At 30.7% G+C, this 25,823-nt stretch overlaps 6 protein-coding genes across 6 annotated transcripts; 2 read left to right on the forward strand and 4 right to left on the reverse strand.

Annotated features, from left to right (window-relative positions):
- Positions 1-3,922: 3,922 nt before the first annotated feature.
- Positions 3,923-4,786, reverse strand: LOC100852930 (organ-specific protein P4). The gene is made up of 2 exons (XM_003631590.3): positions 4,657-4,786; positions 3,923-4,536 (listed from the first exon to the last, which is right to left on the reverse strand). Exons 1-2 carry the CDS (start codon positions 4,699-4,701, stop codon positions 4,141-4,143), a joined length of 441 nt encoding a protein of 146 aa, XP_003631638.1. The 5' UTR covers positions 4,702-4,786; the 3' UTR covers positions 3,923-4,140.
- A 5,590-nt stretch (positions 4,787-10,376) lies between these two features.
- On the reverse strand, positions 10,377-11,113 carry LOC104878807 (organ-specific protein S2). The gene is made up of 2 exons (XM_010649563.3): positions 10,964-11,113; positions 10,377-10,836 (listed from the first exon to the last, which is right to left on the reverse strand). Exons 1-2 carry the CDS (start codon positions 11,006-11,008, stop codon positions 10,453-10,455), a joined length of 429 nt encoding a protein of 142 aa, XP_010647865.1. The 5' UTR covers positions 11,009-11,113; the 3' UTR covers positions 10,377-10,452.
- Positions 11,114-14,267: 3,154 nt separating this feature from the next.
- Positions 14,268-16,096, forward strand: LOC100852969 (BURP domain-containing protein BNM2A). Its single transcript, XM_003631591.4, has 3 exons — positions 14,268-14,470; positions 14,557-14,660; positions 15,042-16,096. The coding sequence occupies exons 2-3, from the start codon at positions 14,607-14,609 to the stop codon at positions 15,981-15,983; spliced, it is 996 nt and encodes a 331-aa protein (XP_003631639.1). The 5' UTR covers positions 14,268-14,470; positions 14,557-14,606; the 3' UTR covers positions 15,984-16,096.
- A 656-nt stretch (positions 16,097-16,752) lies between these two features.
- On the reverse strand, positions 16,753-17,630 carry LOC100852891 (organ-specific protein P4). Its single transcript, XM_003631589.4, has 2 exons — positions 17,536-17,630; positions 16,753-17,308 (listed from the first exon to the last, which is right to left on the reverse strand). The coding sequence occupies exons 1-2, from the start codon at positions 17,602-17,604 to the stop codon at positions 16,976-16,978; spliced, it is 402 nt and encodes a 133-aa protein (XP_003631637.1). The 5' UTR covers positions 17,605-17,630; the 3' UTR covers positions 16,753-16,975.
- A 5,176-nt stretch (positions 17,631-22,806) lies between these two features.
- LOC100855265 (BURP domain-containing protein BNM2C) lies at positions 22,807-24,014 on the forward strand. Its single transcript, XM_003631558.4, has 2 exons — positions 22,807-22,980; positions 23,130-24,014. The coding sequence occupies exons 1-2, from the start codon at positions 22,921-22,923 to the stop codon at positions 23,913-23,915; spliced, it is 846 nt and encodes a 281-aa protein (XP_003631606.1). The 5' UTR covers positions 22,807-22,920; the 3' UTR covers positions 23,916-24,014.
- A 507-nt stretch (positions 24,015-24,521) lies between these two features.
- Positions 24,522-25,094, reverse strand: LOC104878805 (organ-specific protein P4). The gene is made up of 2 exons (XM_010649562.3): positions 24,986-25,094; positions 24,522-24,882 (listed from the first exon to the last, which is right to left on the reverse strand). The coding sequence occupies exons 1-2, from the start codon at positions 25,028-25,030 to the stop codon at positions 24,637-24,639; spliced, it is 291 nt and encodes a 96-aa protein (XP_010647864.1). The 5' UTR covers positions 25,031-25,094; the 3' UTR covers positions 24,522-24,636.
- Between the last annotated feature and the right edge of the window lie 729 nt (positions 25,095-25,823).

Below are 25,823 nucleotides of genomic sequence, written 5' to 3' on the forward strand. Positions count from 1 at the left end.
CAAATTGTGTATTAACAGCCACACATCTGATAAATCGTACTCCATCATACATTCTAAATAATCAAACACCATATCGGTTATTGTTTCAAAAGCCACCTAACTACAATTACTTCAAAGTCTTCGGTTGTTTATGCTTTGCTAGTACAATCACAAACAATCGAGGCAAATTCCATCCAAGAGCAACAAAATGTATTTTTCTTGGTTATCCACCAAACATTAAAGGATACAAAGTTCTTGACTTAACAACTCTCAAAACTTTTGTTTCTCGGAATGTACTTTTTCATGAATCTACATTTCCCTCTATTCCAGACACAATTCACAAACCTTTTGTTTTTCCAGATTTTCCCCAAATATATGAATCCAAATCGTGCAAACCAAACAACTCAGTTTCTATAACTTCTGGTTCTACAAATTCTACTGATCCAACCTCTGTTATTGAATCTTCAATTCCTGAAAATACAATTCATGCAAACAATGATGCTAATAGTCTTAGAAGGTCTGAAAGAACTAAGCATTTACCTAAATACTTGCAGAATTACTATTGTGGTAATATGACTAAGATTGATTCAGCAACTCAAGCACCTTCAAGTTGCTCCTCATCTGGTAAGCCCTACTGCATATTCTCCTTTTTATCTGATTCCAGATTATCCTCCAAACACAAAGCCTTCATTTCTGTTATTTCATCCACTTTTGAACCAAAAACTTACAAACAGGCTGTCTCAATTCCTCATTGGAAAACTGCCATGACTGATGAAATAAAAGCTCTTGAGCATAATAAAACTTGGGATCTTGCAATTTTACCTCCAAACAAAACTGCTATAGGTTGTAAGTGGGTATATCGAGTGAAATTTAAGGCGGATGGAAGTGTAGAAAGGTACAAAGTCAGGCTTATAGCCAAGGGCTACACTCAACAAGAGGGACTTGATTTTTTTGACACATACTCTCCTGTTGCAAAGATGACAACAGTTAGAGTGCTTCTTGCTATTGCAGCAGCTAAACAATGGTATTTACATCAACTTGATGTAAATAATGCCTTCTTACATGGAGACTTAAATGAGGAGGTCTACATGCAATTGCCACCAGGTTTTTCAACACCAAATGACCCTCGGGTTTGTAAACTCAAAAAGAGTTTATATGGTTTGAGACAAGCTTCAAGGCAATGGTACTCAAAGTTGTCTTCATCTTTACTCAAGTTTGGTTTTAGTCAAGCAAAGACAGATTCAAGCCTTTTTATCAGACAAACATCAACTAGTTTCATTGCTCTATTAATCTATGTTGATGATGTTATAATAGCTTCAAATGATCTCAAGGAAATAGATGTTGTGAAAAAGCTTCTCCATGAATCTTTTACTATAAAAGATTTAGGTGAACTGAAATATTTTTTAGGCATTGAAGTAGCCAGATCAGCAAAAGGTATTGTGTTGTCTCAACGAAAGTATGCTCTGGATGTATTGAAAGATAGTGGTTTCTCTGGCTCTAAACCAGTTGGTTTTCCTATGGAATCAAGTTTAAAACTTACTACCAATGATTCAAGTCCTTTATTGTCTGATCCTGCATCATATAGAAGACTCATTGGCAGACTTCTTTATTTAACAATCACTAGACCTGACTTGGCATATGCAGTACAAGCTCTCAGCCAGTTTATGTCTAATCCTCATTCAACACATTTACAAGCTGTAGAAAGAGTTCTTCGATACATTAAGGCAACACCAGGTCAAGGCTTCATCTGATCTACATTTAAAGGCATATTCTGACAGTGATTGGGGTGGCTGCATTGACACTAAGCGAAGTGTTACTGGTTTCACAGTTTTCATAGGAGACTCTCTCATATCTTGGAAATCAAAGAAGCAACCTACTGTAAGTAGGTCCTCGACAGAAGCTGAATACAGAGCTTTAGCCACTACAACTTGTGAGCTTCAATGGTTGGTTTATTTGTTGGCTAATTTGAATGTTAAGCATCCTTAACCAGCACTGCTATATACTGACAGCAAACCTGCTTCAGAAATAGCTTCCAACCCAGTACACCACGAACGAACAAAACATATACAACTCGATTGCCATCTAGTTAGAGAGAAATTGCAATAGGGTTTGATCAAAATAATCCACATTCCTTCCAAGCATTAACTGGCAGATATATTGACCAAACCTCTCGGATGTCTCAATTTTCATCATCTTATCAGCAAGATGGGAATGATAAACATTCATTCTCATCTTGAGGGGGGGTGTTGGAATATCCAAAATCTGATAGATGAATTAGAGTTAAAATCACAAATAGCCAAACAGAATTCATCTAACTAATGTCAGTTAAATTAGTTATGTCAGTTGTCAATACTTAACAGCTTTATTGATCCATTTCAAGTGTATAAATAGACCTCACCTGTATATTTTTATCTCATCTAAATGTAAGGAGAGTTTCAGTTTCAATACAGGTTTGAGTGCTCCTCTATTTTCTCCTCTGTTTTCCTTACAATTCTGCATATCTTCACATGGTATCAGAGCTTCATATTTTCTGTTGTCCTTGATCTTTCTTGATTCTTCTTCATCTTTCCTGGTTGATTGTTACTTCACAATGACTGAGGAAGAACATGCTTCTATGGCTAAATAATTATCTTCATTGATTTTAAGTGATTTATTTACATTAATTAATTTTAAGTAATAAATTATTTGTAAAACATTCATATTTAAAGTATTATAGATATACAAGATAATCATAAAATATTTATTATAAAAAACGAATTATGAATGTGGAATCATAATTCCTAACTATATTCTCACTAGGATGGATCAACAAATGAGACAAAAAAAAATTTAAGATTAAGAATAAATTAACTATTTTAATTTATAATTTAAAATTATTTTTTATTTCAAGTTATGATATTAAGTTATTTTATCAAACTTATTTAATCTACTTAACAACTTAAATTAAGTTATTAAATCAAATTAAGTTATTAAGTTGATTTATCAAACACTCTCACAATAGTTGAAGATAAATGGTCGCACTATATATGTCCTACTCCATTTTTTTGACATAATATGTCCTACTCCATACGACTTCCTTGTTAGTTACGCCATTTTCATATTCATATGCCATGCCATAGGCCCATAGTCCTTTTCATGCATAAGGGTCTGCTATTATATTCATGGGATAGGCTTGGTGAAAGCGAATGTTCTAAGTGACCTTGATTTGTTAGGAAAGTGTTCACCAATCAATTTTCCTAAAAAGAAAATATGTAAATTATAAAGTTACGATTCGAAAATATAACCTTCTACTAAACAAAGTTCTAATAGCATATTAAATTATAAATTTTTCTAAAAGTTTAAACTTAAAAGATTTGAGCTCACAACATATATCATGTTCTTTACCAAAAAATTCAACTGCTATGACCCATTAGGTGTGTGATTGACTCATTGTTGTGTACATCAAAATTGAGTGTAAGACAAGTGATCCTTCATAATTTATTTATTTTTTATATATCCAAATACAATGATTTTCCTTGAATGTGTTTCTAATGAAAGCCCATTAACAAAAAAAAGCTATTAACTTTGTTCCGAAAAAGCTCTTATTTACTCATATTTAATGAGACATATATTTAACAACCATGACCTCATATTTATGACTCATTTTTATACTGAATATTTTAAAGTTATCTTATATATTTATAATACTTTAAGTATGAATGTCTAATAAACAAATTAATTGCTTAAAATTAATCAAAATATATATTAATTAAAATAATAATGATAAATATTAATTACAATCGATGAAGATAAATATGTTAATTTGATAATTTAAAATAAATTTTATAAAAAAAATTTTAACACTTAAAATAAAAAATAAGTAATAAGTTTTAAATTAATAACTTAAGAATAATTTAACTTAAAATCAACTTAAGTCATTAAGTAATAAGCGTCATTGAGTCGATTCAAAAGCAAAACCTGGCCGGTACAAGCTTTTATTAAATCATCATAATACAATTCACACTCCACACTTCAATACTACTTCACACCATTACTCATACAAACCTGAAACATCGATCTTACTTCTTAGTTCTTACATGTGGCTAGCTTCAGTGCTGATCAACTTATGTGAAAGGCATACATAGACCACTTGTACCTGCTTCAATTATACATGGCTTTCCCTTAGTGGTTATAAACAGAGAGATTTGGCCTTGGTTCAAAGTCATTAACAAATGACTTGTCTCCCTTTGAAGCAACTTCATCGTCATGGTATACTGAGAGGTTAGGCCCGGGCTCAAAGTCCTTAACAAATGATTTTTCTTCTCCAACTTTACTGTCATCATGGTAAGCCGAGACATTGGGTCTGGGTTCAAAGTCCTCGGCAAAAGCCTTCTCTACTTTCTGCTCAAAATCCTTTAGAAGCTGATCGGCCTGCTCGTTACTTGCCTCCGTAGCTGTATGGCAGTTGGGGTTCTTGGCGGAGAGAACGCCTTCGATGGCCTTGGGCATGGGCTGATCCTTCATGGCATCTTTCCAATACTCCCCAGGGTCCTTTCTTGCAGCTATTGTGTTGCCAACCTGCTCAGAGAAGAGGGAAATATATTAGAACTCGCTGCTACAGAACTAGTATAAACCATATGAAGTCATATCTAAGATCGAGGCCTTGATTTTTCTTGGCCTATAAGAAATGAAGATTACCAAGACAAGTGAGAGAATAACAAACAAAGCGAAGGAAGACTCCATGTTCTCAATCAATTAAACACTTAGGTTACCACTGTGTGATTTGCATCAAGGCTGCTCTTACTATTTATACACAGAAAAAGTACAAGAAAACAAAAAATGTTAATTAAGGATTTGAAAATTTACTATTCCACGTTGATGATGAATAATGCAGGATGATATTAATAATGCCTTTGTGATCAAAACATTTTCACATTGAGATAAAAAATAAAAAAAAATAGTTTTACTATAGAACTGAACCTCTTTTTGGAACATACCGATAAGACATTAGTACCAATATGGGTTCCTTGCTTTTGTTTCCAAGTCTCACTCATTCGTATCAAATATGAGATCCCATCATTTCTTATCTTGATCTTATCTCTTTGTATCTTAATTAATTCCAATCGAGATGAAAGATAAGGTCTTATTACAATATTGAATGACATTTTTGTTTAAAATAATCTTACGAGCACAAATAGGGTTTCATGTCTTTATTTTCAAGCTCTCATTCATTTGTATCATATATGAGATCTCATTATTTTGTATCTTGATTCCATCTGTTATTCTCGAAAAACTATTGTCTAGGAGGGTAACACTCAAAGGGGATTGAATGGGTATATTTAAAAATATTATGATAAAAGAGTTTACATCAAATATTTAACAAAGGACAATTAAGTTATTGTTTAAAAAGATTCATAAATCATAATAAAAAAAAACAAAAAACAAAACTGTCCACAATCATATTTGTGTGATTTTGTTAACTGATATGAATGTGGTTCCACCAATTTCGTAATAGTGGGGTTATTGCTTCGACAACATGATCCTATCTCAGCTAATAGCATTTAAGAGATACAATACTGTTGTGTCCATTCGAGGATGGAAAGTAGCATTTTTGAAATGGAAGAGAGATTTTCCATGATCGTCAACCACATTTTTTTTTAAGCCCATTTCCCTTTCTCCGCCCCCACTTACTATTTTCATGATTGCTTTCGTTAATAATGGAAGAGAGATTTTCCATGATCGTCTTGTTTTCTAGCATATAGGGTTGTCATGCCCTTCAGCTTTTTCGTTTCCTTCCATATGGACCATACCTAAACGAGACAAGAGAATCCCAAGCAAAAAATATTATAAAGGTTGTTGGTATGTTGTAAGTTTGTAACATCTCAAACAATAACATACCATGGTGGTATGGTACAATCTTCTAGTGAGATTAACAAACATTTATATTTACAACAAAAATAAAAAAGTTAAAATTTTATATTATAAGAATATTTTAGAAAGATTATAATATAATTTGAAGTTTCTGAAATCAAAATTTCTCAGATTCACATTGATTAGGTTTTCTTATGTGTTTTTAATAATATGCAAAAGTATAAATGTGTAAAAAATAAAATTAAGTTGAATTTTATAGTAACCTCTGCTAAAAAGTGAAAAGAAAAAAGATAACTTCTCACGTCTATTCTATCATATTCATGGGTAGACTTGGTAAAGACCAATGCTCTAACTAACCATAATTTGCTAGAAAAGTTCGAGCCAAAACCCTATTTAAGCATTATATTATATGATTAATTCAATGTTGTGTAGACAGTTTATGATGGTATTTGTTTTTTAATTTAATGTTAAATACAATTTGCTTTCAAATTTTAGATCGTTTGTTTTTAACTTTTTTTATTTACTTGTTACTTATTTTTTAAAAATTTTTATTGAATAGAAAAAGTCAAAATATTTAATTTTTTGTTAAATGATAAAAATATCTTTTTGAAACAACCAAAACACAATTTCAACGCATCCTTCACCCTTTTAATACGAAATATTTAACATAAATAAAATAATAAAAAGAATAACTAAATATTTAATAGTATTAAGTTGTATTTAAAATTAAGTTAAATTAAATTTTATTTAGATTTAAGTGAAAACAAACAAACACCATCTAAGAGCATGACAAACCCAAGTAATGTTGAAACATTTCTCTTAAGAATTTTTCAACTAATTGTTCAAAATATTCAGGCTAAAGCCCTCTATGAGGCTAGATATGTGACCAACCCTTTGCTTTCATGCAAACCAAGGTCCCCACGTAATGCTAAAATATTACCTGTAGGAAACGAGCTCTCAAACCAAATTTTCTACATAGAATATTGGCACCAGGCCAACTTTAGGATCAAGTGGATCAGAATCAGATTATGTTATTTTTCCTTATTTCTAATCCATCATTTGCTCAAGGACAAGAGCTCAACTTTCCTCTTAGATTTCATAGGAATGATTTTGGATCGAGGGAATGAAGAAAAATATTAAGGCTATGTTTGGCTTTCAGAAAATTTGAGGGAAAATGCAAAGAAAATAAAATATAAAGAAAAAGTAAAAGAAAATAAAAGTGAAGGAAAATAAAAAATAAATGAAAAGTCAATAAAGTATTTTTATTTGCTATTTTAAACTCATTTTACTTATTTTAACTCAACGATTTAAAAATTAAATAATTTAAAAATATATAAGTTTTTAACCAATTTTAATTATATTTTATTTTCTTTGATATTTTTTATAAGACAATCAAACATGAAAAAAATTATTTTTTTTATAGTTTTTTTCTTTTCTTAGTATTTTTCAAGAACCAAACATAACAGGAAATCCAATCTCGTGTTATTAAAAATAACAAATAAATAAATAAAATAAAAGTGTTTGTTTGATAAACCAATTTGATAACTTAATTGAAATCATTAAATAAATTAAGCGCATTTGGTAAAATAACTTAAAAGTATGACTTAAAGTTAATACCAACTTTAAGTAATAAGTAAAAATAATCAATTTATTATTAAGTTCACATCTTTATTTTATATTTTTATCCTCATTTACCTTAATTATTCACATCTTTATTTTATATTTTTATCATCATTTACCTTAATTATCTCTACAATCTCATTTGATGTTCCATGACCTCCACTGTTATTTAACCTCCTTCACTCTAATTATAATTTATAAGGATGAATATATCAATTTAATAATTTAAAATATATTTTAAATTAATTTTATCAAACAACCTTTATACCAATAATAAGTAAAAATTGAGTAATAAATTTTAAGTTAACAATTTAAGTATAATTTAACTTGAATTCAACTTAAATAATAAGTATTAAGTTTTACGCTCTCTAAATAATCAATATATTTCTTAATTTCCTTCTATTTTTTCCTTTTATTTATTTTCCCTCAAACATTTTAAAATTCAAATGTCACATGAATAGTTGTTTTTATTTACCAATGGCTTTCCTAAAGAAATGCGTGGACCCATAATTTCTTGGGCTGTCCATTTACTCAAGAGTCAAGAAATATTCTTGAAGATTTGATGGCTTGTCAACCTTATTTTACTGCCCTGTTTTTTCTACGTGTTTGCACGCTCAATATTTTAGTAACGTGTTAACATAAGGGCAATTAAAAAATGCTTCTAAATCTTGTGGAAATCTAGGTAAAATCTTCAACAATCTTCATTTATCATTAAAAAAAAATAGTAAAAACTTCTGTATAAAATAACAATATAGAAACTCTTACATTATCCTATCAAAATAAGTTTTTATGAATTTTTGTATTTTATATAAAAGTTATTTTATATAATATTTTTTAAAATAAAAAACAATAAATACATCCATATAGCACTTCACTAAAAATTTTAACAATAATTGTTTACGATTTGAAGATTTTCATTGTAATTTTCTTAAATAATCATTTACTCTCATTAAAGCTAATATTGGAATTCATAAATTATTTGAAGTTTGCTTTTTCTTAGTTTTGGTGAAATTGTATTATTTCTAATAAAGGTTTTTACATTAGATAAATACTTTGATTGACCCTCTCATGAATTAAATTATGTAAGTAGTCTCTTTGTTGTTATATATATATATATATGTTATGTACTTCATTTAAGATGGTAGGAGTCGAACTTGTGGAGAGCGATGTAACTCTTTTATATAATTAATGATGAATTTACCCCCATTATATATTTAACGCCTTAAGTTTAAAGCTTTGTTTTTTTAGACAATACAGACATAATTGAAAAATCTTTTTTGAGAATTTTACCATTGTGATTCTTCTTGTTTCTTTCAATTTATTAATTTTTTAGTATTAATACATTATATGAATGTAGAAATTATATTAATCGTGGAAACACGTAATTTTTTTTTTATCTCTTTCATATATATATATATATATTGCTTCATTTCAATTTCAATGAAATAATGATCCCTACATTCATCTCAAATTATTCAATAGATTGGATCTACCAACGTAACCAACCCCACTTCCTCCTATTATTAGATGAAAAAGATAGGTGTTCCATTATTATTTTTGTTTTCTAGCTTATAAAGCTGGCATGTCCTTGTTTTCTAGCTATTCACTTGGTATTTTTCTAATCTTCTATCTTTTGGAGGGGTGGCAACAAACCGAATCCATATAAAATTAGAAGAAAAATAAACAATGCTTTTTATAATTGTTTGAAATGATCACGGGATGGGATTGTTGTCGACCATGTTCTAACCGAACTTTGTCTTGTTTGCTGAAAATAATTTTTGAGAATCATCCTTTAATATTTTGTAGAACAAATATTTTATTTGAAAATTTGAAATGTTTTTAATTTATTTTTAATATTTTTAGATATATTTTAAAAATAATTTTTATATCAAGCATTTTATTTTTAATCATTTTTTATATTTATATAATTATTTTTTTAAAATAACTTTTAAAAAATAAATGAAAAACAACTTAAAATAACTAAAAGATGTTTTTTGAAAATAATTTTTGAGAATCATTCTCAAATATTTTATTTGAGAACTTGAAATGTTTTTAACTTATTTTTAAAATTTTTAAATATAATTTTTATGTCAAGTGTTTTATCTTTAATCATTTTTCATAGTTATATATATTTTTTTAAATAGTTCTTAAAAAACAAACGAAAACAACTTAAAACAACTAAAAGATATTTTTTTAAAATACTTTTTCTATCTTGAGGAATAGAAAACAAAAAATAATTTTTTGGTTGTCTAATCTATGTTTTTGTTTTTGTATTTTTTTGGGAAAATGGAATGTTGTTCTAAAAAACTGTTGCCAAAGAGGATCTTAGTTGCTAGAAAATTTATCAAATTATGTTACATTAACTCACTGATATGGAGACCAAGCTGGTTGCACCTAAGAGTTAATGACAAACTATTGCTTCTGTGAATAGTTTATATCTTAATTTCCAAAGGGTTAGGGAAACACAATAGTCATCATCTATCTTCCCTTTGTGCTCCTCATTGTTTTTCCAAAATTTGAGTGTTCCTTTCTCGGGAAATTGATTCATCTTTTTCTTCCATCCTTATCATCATTGTCGTTTTGGATTGGGGTAAAACTCACAGCTTTCTTCTTGATTGGGCATCAAGAAGTGGTTGAGATCTTGCATGGCATTGATTCTAAGTATATATGTTCTTTACTTAAAGAAGGCGTGTAGCTAAAGTATGAAGATGCTAGTTAAGTGCTCTGAGAGAAGATTTATAGTATTCAATTATTGTTCTGTACTATGGAATTTCTCTAGGATCAACTTGGATAATCCAAAAAACCCACATCCAACAAATGAAAAAAGCAAAAACCCACATCCTGGATAATCATCAAGATCTCCGAAAGTCATAATCATTTCTAGGTATTTAATTAATATAGATAGTATGGAGAATACCAACTTGTAATGAGTCAGAAACCAGGCACAACTTTTATTAAATCATCTCACACACTTCACATCAATTCCAATACAAGCATCTTCGCTTACTCATTGTAAGCAGAAATATTAGGCCTAGGTTCATAGTCACCCACAAATGGCTTCTCTTCTTTGGTAGCACCTTTATCATGGTAGGCTGAGATATTAGTCCAGGGCTCAAGGTCCTTAACAAATGATTTCTCTTCTGTGAGTTTAGCATCCTCATCATCATAAACCCAGAAAACCTTCTCTTTTTTAGGCTCAAAACCCTTGACAACATCATCCCCATTTCTTGCCTCTGTAGTTGTCTGACAGTTGGGTTTCTTGCTTGAGAGAGAAGATGATTGATCTTCAGGGAGAAGGCCTTGGATTGCTTTTGGCATGGGCTCATCCTTCATAACATCTCTCCAGTATTCCCCGGGCTCTTTTCTTCCACCTATTGCATTGCCCGCCTTCTCACAAATTAAGAGAAAAATATGTTAGAACTTGTAAGAATTATTAAACCATACAAATTCATATTCAAAATCTTCCTGAGTTCATAATCAATTGGTTTCAGTTTTGCCTCTTAGAAATGCTCACCAAGAGAAGTGAGAAAATAGTGAAGAAAGCCAAGGAAGAAGCCATATCCTCAATCTGAAAACACTAACTTTGTTTCTGTTATTTGAATTGAGACCCCACTTACTATTTATATAGATAGATAGATAAGCAGTACAAGAAAACCAAACATATAGCTAAGAAGGATTAACCTTAAGGTTCAAGTTGGCCTTCAATAATGCATATTGATCATATCATGATGTGCAATTCTTGTTGGCCGGCCTTCAATAATGCATTGAAGATATCAACACTGGTGGTGGGCAAATGATGTGAAGATTAAGTGTAAGAGCCATGACAAGACCAAGTAATGTTAAAACATTCTCGTATGAATTTTTCAACTAAATATTAGTAGAAGAATTGAGGTTAGAAAGTGTTCTTGTTTTTAACTTCAGAAAATAGGTAATGTGCGGCTAACTTATGGGTTACAATTTTCCCATCATGTCAAAGTCTCGATATTCTAACCCAAACCCGACACAATAATAATAGTGTTAATAATATAAACTCAAATACTACCTAATTACTAGACATGTAACATATCGTATAACTCATTTAATTCATTTAATAATTAAAACATCCTACTTAATAATCGATTGAATTAAATTTTGTATATATCTATATGATTAATATTTCAAAAAACAATTTTCACAAAAATAATTACTTCTTGATTCCATTAGAATTGTGACAAGTAATATGGAATAGAGAAAAGTGGGAAGCAAATCAAAATCTCAATGTTATTAAAAATATAAAGAAAAATCAAATAAGATAAAGGTTAGTAAAAAACCTTATAAGTTTTAAAATTCTTTGCTAAAAAGGGAAATAAATAAATCAAAAAAAGCACGTCAAATAATATATATATATATACCATGACAAACACGTTCCATGTCTCACATGAATGATTACTTTTATAAATCCAATTATTTTTACTAAAAATATTAAAATATATATATAACAGAGACCCAATCACTGGATATATTCTTGAAGATTTGACGACTTACCAACCATGTTTTGTGCCCTTGTTTTTTCCAAGAGTTTGCAAGAAAAATGTTTGAGTCACACATCAACATATGCCTAATTAAAAATATAGCGGATGGGATTCGAGATCTCGTGGAAATCTAAAGCAAAATCTTTATTCATATTTATGATTAAAAAAATTGTTTGGATTTGAAGTATCATGGAAAGAAAAGGTAAATTCTTTGGCACCACTAATTTATTATTAAAAAACTTCCCTTGCAATTTTCTTGGACTATGAATAGTCTCCTTGGATTTCACTTCATAGTTATTAGTTCAGCCTTATACCGTTGCAGTTGAGGAAGATGATGTGAAATTAGAAATTTTTTTATTTCCATGAGAGAAAATAATGATTTTATAGTTTGTAATATCAATAGAATTTCAAGAAAATGTTAAAGTATTGTGTAATGGTACTTATAAAGTCTAAATTTGAAAGATTAATCATTGAATGATGATGCAGATAAATAAGATTAAGATATAAAGATACAAACAAATAGAATTGGTGTGTTACACATGTGGGAGAATATAAAATATCTTTTCAATATTTAACAAAAAGGGTGTCGGTCGATTGATGGAGTCTTGAATCTCAATCAAATAATGATTCAAGAATTCATTGAATGAAGTAACAAACTTTTGGATAAAATAATTATCCCTCCCTCGATCTGAAATCATTCCTCCAAATTAATCAATAGGTTGGGTCTGCCCACCCCACATCATGTTCCTGTTATTGGATGCGCACCCTTTTACTTAAAAAATATTAGTGTTCCATTATTGTTTTTGTTTTCTAGCAATTCATCGCAGATTTTTAATCCTCTCTCTTTCGAATGGGTGGCAGCAGGCCCGAATCCAGAGAGAATCAGAAGCAAATACCCATGTCTTTCATAATTGTTAGAAATTATCGAGGGATGGTCTGCTTGTAGACCATGCTTTCACTGAACCTGAATTGCTAGAGAAATTATCAAACAGCCATGCCTAGCCCATCTAATCCTAAAATTTGCTTCTGTGCCCCACCCAGCTAGCAGTAGAGATGGGTTGGTTTGGCCTCGGATTGGTGCTTCACTGTTCAGCTTGTTTGGAGTTCAGAAGCAACGGATTGTTTTATAACTATTTTAAAAAATGGTTTTTTCATTTTAAAAAGGAAAACAAAAAGATATTTTTTAATTATTTTCATTTATTTTATGAAAATCATTTTAAAAAATTATTATACAAATACGAAAAATGATTAAAAACAAAATTCTACATATAAAAGTTAAAAAACAAGTTAAAAACGTTTTTAAGTTCTCAAATAAACCTTTTAATTTTTTAAAATTATTCTTAAAAATTATTTTTCAGAACCATTTTTTAAATATATTTTTTTTCAGAACAAAAAAAATAATAAAACACATTTAACAACTAAAAATCAATAAATAAAAGGGTTTTTAGAGAACATGTTTTAGTTATTTCACTTACTTTTGAAGAGCTATTTTAAAAAAATAATTATACAAATATAAATAATAATTAAAAGTAAAGTACATATATAAAAATTATTTTAAAATATAAAAAAAATTAAAATATTTCATATTCTCAAATAGACATTTATCCTACAAAACATAAGAATATGGTTTTCAAAACTGTTGTTCATAACTATTTTCAATAATAATTATCGAATATGGTCTAAAATTTGTAGGTTTCACATTTAAATTCCTTAACTTTTGCATAGTTAACAGGATATATACTCATCCTTGAAGTTCATAGTTGATGGGATTAACATTTTCAAAGGTTATTTTCTTATCAATCCTCTCAAAGTCATGCTTACATTTGAAATTTGACGCTTACCAATCTCATCTTTCTCATCTAGTTTTGTCAATATATTTGCTAAGCAGCAGAACACCATGTTGGAGTGGAATATTAATGTATATTTAATTAAAACAAAAGTTTATTTCAGAGTAATTTTGCTAAAAGGGTTTTTATTTGCATTATTTTTTCAAAGTGATTTTAAAAATGTGATTTCTAAAAGTGATTCTTGGGATTTTTTAAAGTATGTATATTAAGAAAAACCTTTAGAGCTTGTTTGACAATATTTTTAGAAAAACCCTTCTAATATATAAAGCACTTCAGAAGAAAATTCGAACACTTTATAAAATTTAAAAAACATTTTTAAATAGTTTAAAAAATTATTTATGATATTTTATGAGAAAACAATTGATAAACTATTTTTCCTAAAATACTTTAATTAAAAACACTTTTAATAGAAACAACGTTGCTGTCAAAAGTATTCTCACAGAGGAAATCTAAATAAAATCTTCACAAGTAAAACTATTCAATTGTAATTTAAAAACCCCACTTTCTGTTTCCTTGAATTATCAAAAGCTTCCGTGGATTTAATTTCATCTCGTAGAATGAGTGGATTGTTTAAGTTTTGCCTAATTGGCTTTGGCCTAGGTGATCAAAGGCATCATTTCTTTGAGGAAGTCGTCTGACTTCAACTCCTTACTACTCTCAGATGTAATATGAATTTGCCCTTGTGGTATTCGATTGAATGCTCCTTTGTTTGCTGACTAGTTCTGTTGGTCTCTTTGTTGTCTTACCAGAAGGAGAAGATAAAGAAGAAGAAGAAAGGATTTCCCAGAAAAGAAGAAAAATGAACCTGAGATTTTCCTTTTGGAGCATCTTCCTTCACTTTCTGGCTGTGATGGTAACCTCTCCACTCTTCAATTTATTCATATAGCATGCATACATCTTTGCAGTCTCTTGGAACTTCTATGCCCCTGCAGTTCAAGACGATGATGATGATTAAATACTGGTATAATTGTTATTATTTGATTGACATAATCTGTGGAAGCTGGAAATTTTGATGTTCATGGTAAAGTACAAAGATTTTAGCTGGTAATATCATTTTCCATTTGAATGGAAATATAAGTAGTTCTAAATTTCATCATAATGGATGACCATTTTTAGTTTTCTTTTCAAGGGTTTTCGCATGGTTTTAGACAAATTTTCTTAGAAACCTTGTTTACTAAGTCATGTTACAGATCTCCATATTCTAAGCTGCAGACATTTCTCCCCATTTTTGTAGTGTTTCCATGGAAGTGGAGCCAGGGAGATGCCTAGAGAGGAGTTGATGGTGGCTCCAAAATTTCCCATGGATGATTTCCCAGAAGGGGTTAATGTATTGCAACTCCATAGCATGGATGGAAGTGAGAAAAAGGATGGTGGGCAACATGCCATGGAGGACAGATTGCATGGTCATGATAAGCGAGGCGAAGAAACCCGAAAAAGGGAAGACACAGAGCATGTTCATGGTCATTCATCATCCCACATGGATCACTTGGACCCTTCAGTTGTTGTCTTCTTCACTATGAAGGATCTGAAGGTTGGGAAAACAATGCCCATCTACTTTGCCAAAACGGACCCTGCTTCTTCTCCTCGCATGTTACCTAAAGAAGAAGCTGATTCCATTCCTTTCTCATTTGCCCAACTCCCACACCTCCTTGAATTCTTCTCCTTTTCTCAAGGCTCCCCCCAAGCCAGAGCCATGGAAAATACACTTAGAGAATGTGGACTTAAGCCCATCAGAGGAGAGACCAAGTTCTGTGCTACTTCCCTAGAATCCTTGCTTGATTTTGTGCATAGCATCTTTGGGCTGGAGTCCCATTTCCAAGTCTTAACAACTTCCTATCTCACAAAGTCAAGTACCCTTTTCCAAAACTACACCTTCTTGGAAGTGCCTACAGAGATACCAGCTCCCAAAATGGTAGCTTGTCATACTATGCCCTACCCTTATGCAATTTTCTACTGCCATTCCCAAGTGAGTGAGAACAAGGTGTTTAAGGTGTCACTAGAAGGCCAAAATGGAGATAGGGTGGAAGCCTTTGCTGTTTGCCATTTGGATACCTCTGCCTGGAGCCGTGATCATGTGTCGTTCCGTGTGCTCGGGATCGAGCCTGGGACATCCCCTGTGTGTCATTTCTTCCCTGCATCCAACCTCATATGGGTTCCGAGGCCTACTCTGAACTAGTCATGTAACTGCAGTGTAATCACTGAAGCTATTACTATGATCTGGTATTCCACTTGGTGTTTGTTTTTCAACTGAAGGGCTCATAAATATAGAATAAATGAGTAGGTTTTGAATGTTGCTATATAAATAAGGGGTCTATTCAGAAGGTCAAGCAATCAATAGTGACTCACCAGGTTTACTACTACAAGTTTTTATCAGTGGTAACATCTCATGCTGAATAGTTTTGTGCAAGAAATTTCTCTGCTTCTTGATTTTCAGTTTCTTTGATGAATCATTTTATGTCAACAGGCAGAAAATTGAATCAATTTCCTAGATTCTAGATCTTGAATCAGAACTTCAAAATCTTCCTGGATTCTAGATTGAAATCAGAGCTAACATTCTAGGAAATCTTTCTTCCATAGTCCAGTAACCTTTGCATTTGGACATTCCTTGACTCAGATCTAAAAATTTGGGAGTTGGGTACTTGATAAAAGTTACTAGAAATTTTCCAGGAATATGGAAAGAGAATCTGTAACTGTAAGGAAAACAGAGTGATTTTGGAAATAAAGATGAAATTTGGTGATGAAACCAGGGCAATCTCTTTGGGGTTTCTTATTTCAACACCACACCCTTCAGAGGCAAAGATCCAACTGAAAAGAAAATGAAAACTGAAAGGGGAAAAATCTAGTGTTTTCTTGAATTTTGATGAGAAAATTTAACAGGGACAGGGTAATCTTCCATTGCTGGTATGGATTCACCAAACTGTCACTATTGTATGTATATATCAGACCCATCTCTGTGCTTCAACACCATATACAGAATGTTTTTGTAAGCTTTTCTCAGTAGTTAACCTTTTCTACTATTATATTTTCTAGTCTTTTCAAGACATCCAAACACTTAAACCAGCCATAACCAACAACAGACAGAAAATCCAAAAACTGAAAGAGAAAAAAAATATTCAGACTTCCAACAGCAAACAGGCTAGTGGATTAATTGATGTACAAGCATGAACCCTAGTTATTATACTCTTTCTGATCATGACCATGCTTATGAAAATTCACCCTCAGGTTTACAGGCTCCACGAAGAACTTCTCTTTCTTCAGCTCAGGCTTCATCTCCACACCAAGAGGCTTCTCTCCCTTGCGCTCAACATGGCCATGATATATAATATTATTAGGCCTGGCATCAAAATCTCTAACAAAATGGTCCATTTTTCTTGCCTTTGATGAGAATGATGCTGGATCTTGATGAATAAAGCCTTTGATTGCTTCTGGCATAGGTTGGCCTTTCATTATGCTCTTCCAGTAGTCTCCCATGTCCTTCCTTCCATCAATAAGCCCTGAAAACTGATCAAAACAAACAAGAATATACAAGAATACTGTTATTCATATCAGATTCCTCCAAAACTCAACACAAAAAGGTCTAGCTAGTTCTGAGAAAATGAAAATGAAAATGAAAATTTATTGAATGATTTTGAACTGGGAATTTCAGTGCTGGGGAGTATGAGAACTGGGCATGCACACGTTAGATTTTGCTAGCATGTATGTTGTTTGTTTGATGAGAAAATGCTTACCAAGAGGAGCAAGAAAGAAATGAAGAAAGGAAAGGTGAATTTCATCTGTTTGCTGACTAATTGACTCATCCTTGGATTTGCTTAGCCTGTATGGTGGACTTTGCCTCTCCTACTTATTATATATAGACCAATACCCATGACATGGAAATTTATTTTCTTATTATTTTTATTTTTTAATAACAAAAAATATATATAAACTATATGATCATCTTAATTTGAAACACGGAGTTTACACGGACTCCTGAATTTGAATATTTTAATTATTTCAAATATTTAATATAAAATAAAAGTATTCAAATCCAATTGTCCAAAAGTCAAGAAGAACCCTCTTATTTTTTCTTTACCTGCACGTGATTTCTAATTTTTCAAATATTATTTTAATATAATTTTGATAAGCAAACAAAGAAAGATAAAAAGAAAACCACTAAACAAGTGATGTTGGGCTGTCAACTGTTTGTTGGTAGCGCAAAGGAGGTGGGTTGGGAAGTGTTTTTATAGTTTGATAATTTATTTTGATAAATAATATTTTTTTTGAGAAATTATTTGAAAAATAAAGCGTTTTTTGAAAATATTTTTTATTTTTTTTGGGACTGTTTTGAAGATTAAAAATAAAATATTATGTGTAAAAGTTATTTTTAATAAATATTTTATAAGGTAAGAAACAAATTAAAAACATTTCAAGTTTTCAAAATAAATTTTTATTTTAGAAAACATTAAAAGTGTTTTTAAAAACTGTTCTAAGAAAAATTTTAAAAATGTTATCAAAAGTATTAAAAAAAAAAAAAACATGTTTTTAAGATAAACTCTAAAAGTGTATTTGACTATTGTTTTCAAAAACTATTTCTTGTTCTTCAAAACAAAAAATGATAAAAACATATTTGACAACCAGAAAATATAAAATTAAGGCATGTTTAGTAATTGTTTTAGAAAATAATTTAAAAAAATATTTTTTGAGAATAATTTTTAAAAATTATTTTCTGATTTTTGTATAACAAAAATCTGTTTAAAAACCTAAAATTTTTTAAGCAATTTTTAATATTTTTAAATTTGTTTTAAAAATAAATTTTATATCTAGTATTTTATTTTTAATCATTCTACATGTATATACAATTATTTCTTAAAACAACCCTCAAAAAATAAGTGAAAATAATATAAAATAATTAAAAAATATTCTCTAAAAATACCTTATTTTTTGTTCTTAAGAATAAAAAATGGAAAATAATTTTTTATTATTAAACATGTTTTTTGTATTTTTTATTTTGGAAAACAAAAAACTATTCTAAAAACCAATTTTGAAATGAATCTTTATTTTTTGTTCTTAAAAACAGAAAATATAACGTTTTCATATAATATTTTTTAATTATTTTCACTTATTTTCTAATAACTATTTTAAAAAATAATCATACAAATATATAAAATAATTAAAAATAAAACATTATATATATAAATAAATTTTAAAACATGAAAAATAAGATAAGAATATTTTGAATTCCCAAATTAACAAATAGTTTTTAAAAAATAATTTTTAAAATCTATTTTTAAGAATTATTATCGTTATTAAATTATTAAACAACGTCTAAATTTTGTATCTTGTGATTTGCCATCATGCATCATTCTATATTTTTCAAGGAAGTCAACGTTGATAGACAACAAGGGCTCATGAGTCATGAACACCCAAAAATAGTTATTAAATTTTTAGTATATAGTTCCTAAAAGGTGGACATGCCCTTTTACCAACTCTCTAATTTTTCCTTATCCCATTTTTTCCCTTCTGGTGTCATATGATAATCTCTAATTTTATTATATATTAAAAATGATAAATAAAAAAAAAAAAAAACCTTTTAAATAATGTTTTTTTTCTCTCATTCAACCCTATTTTCCATTCAACACTGTTTTGTCATCTCCACGTACCATATCCATAAATTTAGTACAATCTTGATTAAATGATTGCCACAACTAAACTATTTTACTAATATTTTAATATATAGTTTACTATAACCTGACAACTCTTTAATTAATTTTTTTTTTCCCCTTGCATGATCATATAGTATAAAATAATTCATAAGTTGAGTTGGGGTGATGTCACATCGTCATTTAACATTAAATAATATATAATTATTAAATGAATTTTGATATTAATTATTTGGTAGAAGACATTACAAAGAGAGAGGTTATATACTCCTATTTGCTCCATCTTTTATGTTGTTAATAAATTTTAATATTTTGATCTTTTTGTTTGTTTTAATATTTTTTTTATTTTGATTTAGCGTATTTAAAAAGAATGTCGTAAACTTATTTTTTATTTTACTCTCCCTTTTTTCTCCTCTAATTTTTAGTTTAAGGTTCATAAAAAGAATTATCTATTGAAAAAGTACCAATTAAGCCATGTCATATATGCATTAAGATTTCAGTTTAGGGAGTCTAGGGGTCCTCCCCTACTAAATTAAAAAAACTCTTCTAGAAGGCAATTATTTTTATAGGAATTAGAGAATTTTTAAGCACTTATATCTAAAATATTTTTACCTAAAATACTTTAAAAAATAAATCTTATAAGCGAAATAAATTTATATCTAATTAATATTTTTTTATTTTAATTTATTATTTACACTTTTTTTCAATAATCTAAATTATTTTTATGCATTTTCAATTTTGGAAAATGGAAGTTAGATTGGTAGCTTTTTCAACAGTTTAGTTTAGTTTTTTCGTTTCTTTTTTTTTTTTTTTTTTGGCTGATTTTTCTACGTTAATTAATTTTTTTGTATATTTATTTAATAGGCTGATTTTTATTGTCAACTTTGAATGGTGGAGAAGGAAGTTGGTTAGGTAGCTTTTCAGTAGCTTAATTTTTTTCCTTTAATTGGATGGCAGACAAAAAGAAGATACTAATCACGTTGTGTGAAAGTTGACTTTGGAGCAATATCTCGAAACGAACCACAGGATCAATGTCTATGGCCCACATTTGTCTGTCATCAACAGTGATTAAAAAGCCTTGTCACACACGTATTCTCTCTTACCCTTTTTAAGTGAAGGGACAGCATACCAATCCATTTGTTGCTTTATCATGCATGTAGACATTTTTAGTGGCCACAATTCATGTTGACTCAAATTCATCAATTAGATTAGTAAAGAACATGTTCAATAGCAAAACTAGCTGATCAAGATGTCCAATAATCCAACTTATTGGATCAAAAATTTAACTAGAATAAATAAATAAATTGTTTTTTACTCATGATAGAAGTCTCAAAATTTTTGTTCCCGATCCTGTTTATTTACGTTGGATTGGTATTATTAGACTTCAATATTACCTCCTCAACATGAGGCATTTGTGTATTGCTCTCACGATTTTTGCTCTGATACCAATTATTGGATCAGACTTAATCTATATCATCCAAAAATTAATTGATATTTAAGCATTTTATGATTTTGGTATCATATTTTATAAGTCTAACAGTATAAAAACTACATTTGAATAATTCATCTAAACTTAAGATCAAATAAAACTACGACATCCCAACTGTCTATACTTTTAACCTTTTTATCTTAAAACTAATTGTTATGTTAATATAAGTAAGTCACGTTAAATCTAAACTTGTATTCGAGAGATGGTTATCCATACGTCGATAATGGGTGTATGGGTTCTCAAGAAGAGATGAGCAATGGTGGTCCCTTAGACTGCTCAGATCCACAAATGAATGAAAAGTTAGATCTACATTGGATCTCACTTAAATCTATCTTCTATAATATTTGACAAAACACTCTATAAGTATAAAATAAAAGTTGTCATTAGGATTGATCCATTCAGGCTTAAGATCGAGTAGCATTATTACACCCTCATCAATCTAGATAATTAAAATCTAGTATTGACCAAACAAATAAATTAAGAATAGCCAAAGCAGAAAAAAAAAAAAAAAAAAGTCAACTTCTTGTGTTGATCATAATATATATACAAATGTCTGGTTGTAATGCTTTTGTTTCCATTTGGGTCATGCATGGTGTCATTGTTTTCTAGTGAAGTTCTTATATAGGTTGATGCGAGGTTTGGGGAAGGACAAAAACAGGTTATTATTTTTCTTTTATTTGTCACAGAAGTGGCAATCTATAGGTATGCATGCCTTCTTTATTATGTCAATCTGCCCTAACATATGATAATGAATTTTAAATGTAGGAGAGGACATGTGACCCTTTGGGAAAGGAGGGGCCTTCTTTTGATTGGTTGTGTAGAAAAATAAGAAGAAAAAAGGAAATACCATAGAACTAGAGAAAATATTTATTCTTCCTTTTTTGTTAGTCTAAAATATTTGTATTATTTTTTTAAAAGTTAAGTTCCATTTTCAAATATTTTATTTTAATTATAATATATATAAACTTTAATTTCTAGGGAGGTGCTACGAGATGACAATTTATTGTATAGAAAAATAAATTCGTGAACTTATTGATTGACCATCGATGTAAATTCATCGACCGTTTTTATATTTCAAAAAAATTCAAGCCCATTCAAAATTTCAGATTTAAATTTTTTTTTTTTTTTTTAAAATGGTCTCCTTAACCTAGCTAATTAATTCACATTGTTGGTCTATTTCCTACCACTTAAATCTGAGATTCAACCATGTTGTATTATAATTTTTATCATCTTCTCAAACTTCATGTGCCTGCTAACATAAGATTCTTTAAATCCGTTTGACTAAGCTGTCTGCTTTTGTAAAAAATAAAAAATAAAAGCCCATAGTTTTGAATGGAACAGTTGGAAATGTGCAATGAACCAGATGCAACAATCAAAAAAGGGTTTCTTAGATTCTCACTTCACATGGAGGAGACAAAACATACAAAGAAAAACCGAAAGTTTAATTTTTTTATTTTATTTTTTTATTAATTTTGGTCCATTTTTCTACCTATTGGGTGGAAGACAGGAAATGTAAGTGAAAAGAAACAATATATTGTATAATATTGAATAGTATGAAAAACGTTTGGTTGTACTTCATGCAGGAATGATCAAAAAGTAGAGTTCCTACTTCCATCCACACCACTCTCTTTTCAGTTGCTTTAATCATTTCAACCTTTGAAAATTCTTCAGTGTTGCCCATTCTACTTTGGAATATTTGATTCATCTTCTTTCCTTTTTTTTTTTTTTTTTTAAATTAAATTGTATAAAAATTTAAAAATCACTACAGGGATGTAAGTCAAACTTTTGCTTCTTATTATTCTAATGATAACATCAACAGTTCAATAAGTCTTCCATAATTATTATTTTTATTCACCAAAAAAAAACAAAAAAAAGAAAAAAGAAAGAGAAGCTCCATGCGCTTATCCTAGTGTAGTTCACATTCCTCAACTCGTTTTGTTGACATTTTTCTTAAGCAGAAGATCGACGAAGAGGTAAAAGGAGAGATGGGTCTTGGATTTTCTTCATCATGGAGCCTCAGCTTCTGTGTTCTGCTTGTTTTAATGGTATTCTCTAAATTTTTCCAGTTTGTTTCCATGAAGTTTGAGATTATCTAGAGTTGTTTCACCTCATCAAGCACCTTTTATTGAGCAGTTTTGGTTAGTGCTTTGATCAAACACATCAATCTAAGCTTTTACTATTGATTCAATTCCAGTCTGCAGAAGCCAGCAAAGGGGAATACAGTCTGCAGGAGCATGAAGATGGAGGTGAAGAAGCCATGGCTAGAAAGCATATCCATACTCATATGGACATGTCCATGCGTATATTCTTCACAATAACTGAACTGAAGGTTGGGAAAAGGATACCTGTTTACTTCTCCAAGAGAGACCCTGCTACCTCTCCTCATCTGCTGCCTAGAGAAGAAGTTGAGTCCATCCCCTTCTCATCAGCCCAACTCCCATACCTTCTTCAGTTCTTCGGATTTTCTCAAGGTTCTCCACAGGCCATAGCCATGGAGAACACACTCAGACACTGTGAGACTGAGCCCATTGAAGGAGAGACCAAGTCATGCGTGACATCCTTAGAATCCATGCTTGATTTTTCCCAGAAAATATTCGGATTGAAGGCCAGTTTTGAAGTTATAAGCACTAAGCTTGGAGAGAAGACAACCAGTCTCCTGCAAAACTATACCATCCTGAAATTGCCCAAGCCCATCTCGGCTCCCAAAATGGTGGCCTGCCATACCTTGCCCTACCCTTATGCAGTTTTCTACTGTCACTTCCAAGAGGGTGAGAACAAGGTGTTTGAGGTTTCACTTGGGGGGGAGAATGGAGATAGAGTGGAAGCTGTTGCTGTTTGCCACATGGATACCTCTCAGTGGAACCAAGATCATGTGTCGTTTCGCTTGCTGGGAGTCCAACCAGGAGCCTCTCCGGTGTGCCATTTCTTCCCAGCAGATAACCTCATTTGGGTTCCTTCACCAGCCTTAATTCAGGACTAATAATTTGATTTGTGATAGTGATTGTATGCTTCTTTATATTGGTCATGTCCCACACCCTTGAACTAAGTAATTGAATCATATTTTACATGTTTGTGTTGCATACTGAAGCATGAATCAGTCTTATTATTGTGCATAGGGATGTCTCGGTTTGAGCTCTCTATTGTGCTCTGAGCTACCTGATCAGCTTGTAAGGATGGAGTTATATGGTAAATTCATAAGGGTTTATAGACACATCACCCTTGAAAAAAAAACTTATGTATTATATAACAAGTTTGTCCTTATTATATTTTTAATCCTCGACTAGACCTGACCAGACCTCAATCGTAATTGAGAAAAGAGGAACTTCATTATTGTAATCCTTCTCCTTCATTTAATTAATAGATTCTGAGCGTTAATGTCGACTTTCATAGACAAACATCACATTCATCGTCAAACCACGTAAACAACTTCTTATCTTTTCTTTATTTTTGTTAGTGTGATTTGGTTGACAGATTGGTGAGTTCTAACACACACAAAACATTTACCAACAAGATTAGAGTTGATTTTCTTCATAGCCCGGCCAGGAAGGTATTATTAAAGAATCAATCATTTATATATTTTCAACAACAGAGCACACAAACAAACTACTTGGAAATTCTTGGGCTGATCTCTATATATTATGAATACATACATCAGCTGTTTTCTTTCTGCTTCAAGTCCCTGACAATTACAGGCTAGCTAGCTACCCTTCTTTAGGCTCAACATGGCCGTGATATATTATACCATTAGGCCTGCTGTCGAAATCCTTAACAAAATGGTCCCTTTCTCTTGCCCCACTACAAGATGTATGACAATTTTCCTGGGAAACAAACGAAAAATCCTGATCATCAACAAGCTCTTTAACTGCTTCTGGCATGGGCTGGTCCTTCATCATGCCCTTCCAGTAGTATTCTCCTGGGCTCTCTCTTCCATCAATGATGCCGACAAGCTGATCATCATCCAGGAATCAAAAGAATAATGTAAAAACTAATACAAGATGCCTGAACAAACCTGTAAAATAAAGAGAATATATATGAAAATTAAATGCTTACCAATAGAAGGGAAAAGGAAACTAGAATCAAGACTATAGATTTCATCTCTTCTGTGACTCAAAATATTTTAGACCCTTCAACTACTAAGACTTGATAATATAGTATGTAGAGACCATGGAGTACCAAAGCAAGTACAAGAATCTAAATTTTATCTTCAATATAAAATCTTATTACAAATATTTTGAGACCCAAAATTCAATTCAGGGTGGTAGAAAATGTTTCCTTCTAGAGGGTTGGGTTGATGTCATGGTCGGCTCCCTATGGTAAGAGGCTTTGGATTCATCCTCAATATAGAATACTTAATTTGAAATCTTTTCTCATAAAAAAAAAAATGGGTTGTTATTTTAGAAAAATATTAATTAATTTTATTATTTATTAATTTTCCAAGTAGATGTATTTCAATCTCAATGACAAAACCTCCACTATATGGGTTTATGAGAATCAAACAATAGAAAGTGGAAGAAACTGGTCAACCAAACCCACCTTCTTATCTTGTCAAACTTTTCAAAGGATTTGCATCCAACCACTTTTGTTGTTCTCTGAATCTCTATTATGGTTCTTGAGATCATTGATTAGGTGGCGTTGGCTATCACTGGTCTGTTCCACTGTTATACAGAGAGAGATCATGTGTGGGGGCCTTCTGGGCCGTCGGATTGTCAGTTGTATGAAGTCAACGGGGGAGGATCCACCATGCATGTGCTCTCTATGTAAAGATGCTTGGTATCTGTGATGATTCGACTGTAACAGTCTGTCACGTACACTCAGTTCATTGTGATGATGACGGCGATGAGTTGACTTTTCTTGGTTGATATTCAACAAAGCTGACGGTTCCTGTCTG

This window comes from Vitis vinifera, chromosome 3, assembly GCF_030704535.1.
Source record: "Vitis vinifera cultivar Pinot Noir 40024 chromosome 3, ASM3070453v1".
In the NCBI taxonomy this organism is placed as follows: Eukaryota; Viridiplantae; Streptophyta; class Magnoliopsida; order Vitales; family Vitaceae; genus Vitis; species Vitis vinifera.